Source organism: Primulina huaijiensis, unplaced genomic scaffold (genome assembly GCF_012295235.1).
Source record: "Primulina huaijiensis isolate GDHJ02 unplaced genomic scaffold, ASM1229523v2 scaffold15405, whole genome shotgun sequence".
Classification (NCBI taxonomy): domain Eukaryota; kingdom Viridiplantae; phylum Streptophyta; class Magnoliopsida; order Lamiales; family Gesneriaceae; genus Primulina; species Primulina huaijiensis.
The window spans coordinates 1-5909 of NW_027343132.1; the positions used below are offsets into that span (position 1 = coordinate 1).

General features: G+C 35.1%; 1 protein-coding gene across 4 annotated transcripts; it reads left to right on the forward strand.

The window, feature by feature from the left end:
- The first annotated feature begins 216 nt into the window (after window positions 1-216).
- Window positions 217-5464, forward strand: LOC140965890 (vesicle-associated protein 2-2-like). 4 transcript variants are annotated; one of them, XM_073426122.1, is made up of 10 exons: window positions 219-392; window positions 626-765; window positions 1345-1405; window positions 1931-2001; window positions 2141-2220; window positions 3075-3192; window positions 3332-3592; window positions 3939-4172; window positions 4609-4686; window positions 5164-5464. In XM_073426122.1, the coding sequence occupies exons 3-10, from the start codon at window positions 1357-1359 to the stop codon at window positions 5275-5277; spliced, it is 1005 nt and encodes a 334-aa protein (XP_073282223.1). In that variant the 5' UTR covers window positions 219-392; window positions 626-765; window positions 1345-1356; the 3' UTR covers window positions 5278-5464. The 4 variants fall into 4 exon arrangements, with proteins under 4 accessions (XP_073282225.1, XP_073282223.1, XP_073282222.1 ...); XM_073426124.1 differs by lacking the exon at window positions 626-765 and having other exon boundaries at window positions 217-392; window positions 3945-4172; XM_073426121.1 differs by lacking the exon at window positions 626-765.
- Window positions 5465-5909: the final 445 nt, after the last annotated feature.

Here is a 5909-nt window from a genome sequence, read left to right on the forward strand (position 1 = left end):
TTTTAGGGGAAGTTGATGAAAAATTCTCAATCAAAATATTTCTTTAGGTTCAATCTCTATCCACAAAATTGTGGTACTATGTCATACAAAATNATCATACAAAATGTGATACACTTCATATGGAAATGTGGTGTGATACACTTAATGTGAAAATATGATACTAAAAAAATACCCACGGCTGGAGATTGAAGGACAATTTCCCGACCTTTTTACTGTCATTTTCTTTCTTTCAAGTAGCGTAAATTTTCAGTTCAGCAACTCTTTCGGTCTTCTCTCTACTCTGTTTCCACAATTCGAGTAACATTTCAATTTTCAGTTCGAATTTTGAATTTGAATTCTGATTACTGCGAAATAGTATCCAATTGGAGGTTCCCAAAGTGTAACAACATCTTGTGAGTATCGTTTTTCATGATTCTCTTCCTCTTTTTTTTCTTTTTTTTTTTTTCCGTTTTTTGTGTTTGTATACGGTGTGAGTGGTGATGTTCGTTCAAAAAGGATCGATTTGTGTTGTGATTGCGATTTGTGCTGGTAGTTGTTACTTGATGGACTTTGATGTTATGTGATTCTGTTTCGGTGCTGAATTGTTTTAATTTTGAATCTACTGACGAAATGGGATTTTTTTGAGGTGAGTAAATGCTACACGGGAGTTCTACTCTCTTCGGTGTTTTTGTATAAAACAAAAACCGGGAAATCTACTTCCGGTAGCATAGACTCCCCCGAGTTTTTGAGAGTCGGCGTACTTGTTTTTGGTGTCTGTAAAGCATGGTACATCGAGATGTGCGCACTTTTTGGCTGGTGAGATCGTTGGAAAATGAAGTACATTAAAAATTTACAGCACTCGGGGATGGAAAATTTATTATTATTATTTTTTTTTATCAATTTATGGCTGCTTTTTTACTTAAAGATTGTTTTCGTTATATAATTAATCAGTTACGAGTATCTTCACCAAATTCGTTTCAATTTTGAGAAGAATATATGTCAAAAAACGAATTTGGATCTGAAAACACAGCACCGGTGATGTACATTTTTATACAAGATGATCAGTCCATCATCTGATGGACCTCACGTGTCAAATAAAATTTAAAATTGAAAAATTGTCAGAGATCATCTAGCCACAGCAGAGGATCCAAATCCGTCCAAAAACATGTTTTTTTAAACATTTCTTTGTTTCCATTAAATTCAAAATATGCGATGTTTTTTTTGTAAATATAGTTATTCAATTTGCTTACATTCTAACCTAGATGTTATTTCAACAAGTGAAGGAAATGCATTATTGTGAAGTTTTCTTATTCTTGCTTTATTCAAAATTTATTTAGTCGACTTTTTTTTTGCATTTGTTTTTAGGTGTGAAGAATTATGAAAACTCAGCTTGTAGAGTTTTTGCCTCAGGAAATTAAATTCATATGTAAGTGATTAATTGCAAATGCTTGATGATGTGAATGGATAGTTATAGCACAATTATATTACTGTTTCACTTGGTCGTTTGTCCTTTAATTTAATGCTCTCATCTACGTGTAAACAATAATTTTCATGACAACCTTTTCTCTACATTAATAGATGTTCACGGACTAAATTTATCTGGAATCAGAATTCCCCTTTAAAAGCTACCTTTGATAGTTGATGCATTTCTTTGATCAAAACTAAGTTTGTGTTAGTTGTCACGGTATTGGGAATCTGATTGCTGATTTGTTAAAGAAAGCAAACTACATTCGTCCAGATATAATACTTCTTTTCTTGATAATGAAAGCTAGAAACCCTCTTTTGTACGGATATGATTGAGTAATTAAGCTTTTTTCATTTAACTGGACTGACGTTATTTTCTCTGAGAAATTTGCTGACTGATTTTTTGTCTTGCTTCTCCATTCAAATTTTTTATGCATTTGATGTACATTCGAAATGGTTGCTGGTCTGATGCTTCATTGGCCTTTAGTTGAGGTGAAGAAACATAGTTCATGCACTGTTCACCTTACCAATGCCACCAAACAGTACGTGGCTTTCAAGGTTAGTTTTTTTGGATCCTGTTATTGTATCCTATCTTTTTGCAACTCTGACATCATTTGTAGGAACTTTTTTCTTTAATGTGATTATAAATCCTTTTTAAATATATGTTATGAAAACTGATGGATGGTTGTCATAACAGGTGAAGACAACATCACCTAAGAAGTACTGTGTGAGACCTAATGTCAGTATAATCAAGCCAAAGTCTACCTGTGATTTCGTAGCTACTTTATTTTACCTTGTTCATATCTCACATTCATTTATCTTTTGTGTGGTGGAGTGGGGAATGTAAAGGCTCTATTCTATGTCCATTGCTGACGATTTATGTGGACAAGTTATTTTTTTCCATAAGAAAATTAAGTTCTTTTGAGACGTGATAACTATTAAGTATTTTCTTCAAAATAAAAAGGAATAGTTGAGAAGAAACACTTTCCTTATTTGGGTATGGCATTACCTGAATTTAATGGTGATAGCATTATAATGCATATACGCTTGAAAATTCTTTAAAATAATTTTGCATATGAACAGAAGAGATTTCGACATAAATCACAACACGATTTGATATTGTAAACTGTGCTTGAGCTGAAGCACGTACAATTTATCAACACAACATACGTTGATTCTTTATGTGACAATGGTCTTCAACTCCATCTTTACAGGAAGTTTGACATGAAGTAATCTATGATATGGTGACCTACTTGACTTTTATTCCTGATCAGGTGGCAGAGGTGTCAATCTTTATTTCATGCTGTACGCAGTAGTAGTATCTGGACTGAGCCGACCTGAGGCTTGATTGATAGGGAAGGTTTATATAACTGATTCCCGGGTATAGCAAAATTATTTCCTAACAAATGATCAGAGAGATTTTTAATATGCGAACTTGGACGTGAAGAGTATAAAATGGGGGCATTATAATGGATAAGGATGTTTGGATCATCATTAGAAGTCATTCTGAACTTTTCTGCATTTAAATACGTAGAGAATAGATTAAAAAAATTTGTTGCCTTACCTCTTGATGTATCGTGATGGGTGTTTCAGCTTTTAGTTTTTGTAGTTTTGACTTGTACATCTAATGCAGTCACAATGCAAGCTCAAAAATCAGCTCCCCTTGAGTTGCAATTCAAGGACAAATTTCTGATTCAGAGTACAGTGGTGCCATTTGGCACCACGGAAGAGGGGATTACATCTGACATGGTAGGATTTCAGATATTGTCACGCTCTTACCATTTTCCTGTAGTTTCTTGTTTTCTGTTGCGTAGCATGGCAGAACATTGGTGGAAAATGATGGGTCATCATGATCATGGCTGTTTTACTTTTCTTTTTCTTCTTGCAGTTTGCAAAAGATAGTGAAAATTATATTGAAGAGATGAAGATCCGGGTTGTTCTTGCTAGTGCACCGAATTCACCTGGCAAGCTACCAGTTCATGGAATTCTCAAGCAAGAAGATACTCATGAGCGCTTGTTGCCAGAAGAACCCCATTCTCCTGTTCTGCTACCAGTTAATGGAATTTCTAAGCAAGAGCCAAATAATGAGCAGTCAGTGCCAGAGGCTAAATTGCAGTATGGAGTTGAAAGTTTACCACCTCCTGATATGGTGAGACATTTTGACTGCTTGTTTTCATGTATGATTAATGACAAATTCCAGGCTACGGTGTGTTATTCTCTTTCAGCAGCGAGCATTTTTGACAATAGTGATACCTAATTATTTTGATGATTTTGCAGTTCTATTAAATATAAACTTGAAAATAATAAAATGCACTTGTCTCTTGCACCTTGAACCACAGTTAATTCCTGTGAATTATAGTCTGTCTTTCATGGACAGAAATCATCACTTATATTTTCCTGAAAGATCAACTTTACATGCTTTTGAGTAGGACGGGTTGCTAATTAAATCGAAGAGCCATTAACCTTATCAAAGTATGAACTTATTTGTCTCTTAGGTGCAGTCAATTAAGAAACCGAATGCAATCAAGATTGTTAATAACCTGGAAGAGTCTATATCACCGAAGGTGAAGGACGGTATGAAGTCAGTTCCTGCCAAGAGTGAGGAGTTCTACTCTGATAAGAATGACGAATCAAAGCAAGCTAAAAACGTGGAAGCAATGGAGTTGAAGCTAACAGATTTCAAGGAGTTACAGTTGAAGATTAGTTCGTTAGATTCGAAGCTAATTGAGGTTAGTACTTAATCATGTAATGTTGAAATTTGGGGGTCACGTGTCCTTAGGACGTGCCGATCGTCCATTTGTGAGATCTTTGTGGCAAAGGAGCATCCTCAATGACTCTATTCTACATAATAGAAACTTGGCACAAATATTTATTATATTTTCAAACATATTAATTATAAAATTCAAAAATTTATTAATTAGTAATATAATTACTTAAGGTACATATCTGATATGAAATATGTGATTTAACTTGAATAGGTTATGAATAATGGTTAAATATGTGCCTGTTTTACTGAATACAGACATCACTTTTTCCACAAGTCAAAGTATAATGGATGGAGACTAAATTAATGTTCGATGAATAGATCTTTGAAATGGGACTGGTAACAATGTAACATAAGATTTCTTTCTTCTTCTTTTTTTTTTATAAAATTTATTTTTACAGGCTGAATGCACCATTTTGAAGCTAAAAGAAGAAAAGATGAATATCATTCGTGAGACGGAAACTCTAAGGCAAGAATTGGTGGGTGAATCTAATACTCTTGGCATCTTCCTTTTAGTCTTTTTTAGTAATCCCATGATGTCTTGCCTCTACTTTCTGTCACGACTGAACGGTAACTGAAACTATCCAATGTTTGTCATCATCATCATTATTAATCACTTTGGTTTATTGCGTTTTTAGATACTTATGAACATGACTTGTGATTAGGAAGATGACCTGGTCAATTTTTTTTTTTTTGTTTTTTTCGAGAAGTATTTCGCATAAGGTTGAATCTTTTCATTTGAGGGGACTGTTACTTGCTGACTTCACGTATAAAACATGATAGAACATAGGGACATTGCTTCTTGTTCTCTCTGGACAAGACAGCCATTCTACATCAGTTTAAACCTAGAATGACTATTGACTATACATCATTGGGTTTTCGTAAGGAGAATTTCATAACCACAACCTTCTCGTTTTCATAACTCTGATTTCTGTTGGTGTTTTTCCTTCATGCAGGCAATGTCAAGGAGAAAGAGCGGCGGAAGAAAGGTTGTAGTTGGTTTCCCACCACTCTTTGTGTGCATGGTATCTCTTATCAGTCTGACGATTGGCTTCTTGTTTCGAGCTTAGCACGAGATTTTTTGTTGCATTGGCATTGGTCTAGAGATGGGTTTCATTTTGCCAGGTCGAGGGGGCGTGATTTTTGTACTAAGTTTGTTAATAATTTTAGTAGAAACTTTGAATATGGAAGGATATGTAAAGAACTGATTTTATTGAATATAAAATGAAAGAAGGAAAATGGCATGTGTTGGGTTAATGTCGTTCTGCTAGATGAAATGATGTTACAAAATATAGGATTAGAAATATGAAATATCCATGTTCTGCTTCACATTTTGAAAGTTCTTCATATGTGCCGAATCCGTGGGATAACAATGGGTTTAGGTCTAAAACATTACCGTGAGTCCGGGTCTAAACCGTAGTCGACCTGCACACTGTTTGCCGAAGACATGAGCAATGCTTGGGGTAACAATGGGTTCAGGTCTAAAACATTGCAATGCTTGGGGTAACAATGGGTTCAGGTCTAAAACATTCCCATGAGTCCGGGTCTAAACCGATGTCGACCTGCACACTAACTGTTTGCCGAAGTCATGAGCAATGCTTGGGATGACAATGGGTTCAGGTCTAAAACATTCCCCATGAGTCCGGGTCTAAGTTGAAGTCAACCTGCACCCTAACTGTTTGCGAATGAGTGTGAAAAACTG

Coding starts and splice junctions, on each gene's coding strand:
- LOC140965890 (XM_073426122.1), top strand. CDS start 1,357: ATGAAAACTCAGCTTGTAGAGTTTTTGCCTCAGGAAATTAAATTCATA. Junction 3,193..3,331: donor AGGGGATTACATCTGACATG/GTAGGATTTCAG, acceptor TTCTTCTTGCAG/TTTGCAAAAGATAGTGAAAA. Junction 3,593..3,938: donor GTTTACCACCTCCTGATATG/GTGAGACATTTT, acceptor TTTGTCTCTTAG/GTGCAGTCAATTAAGAAACC.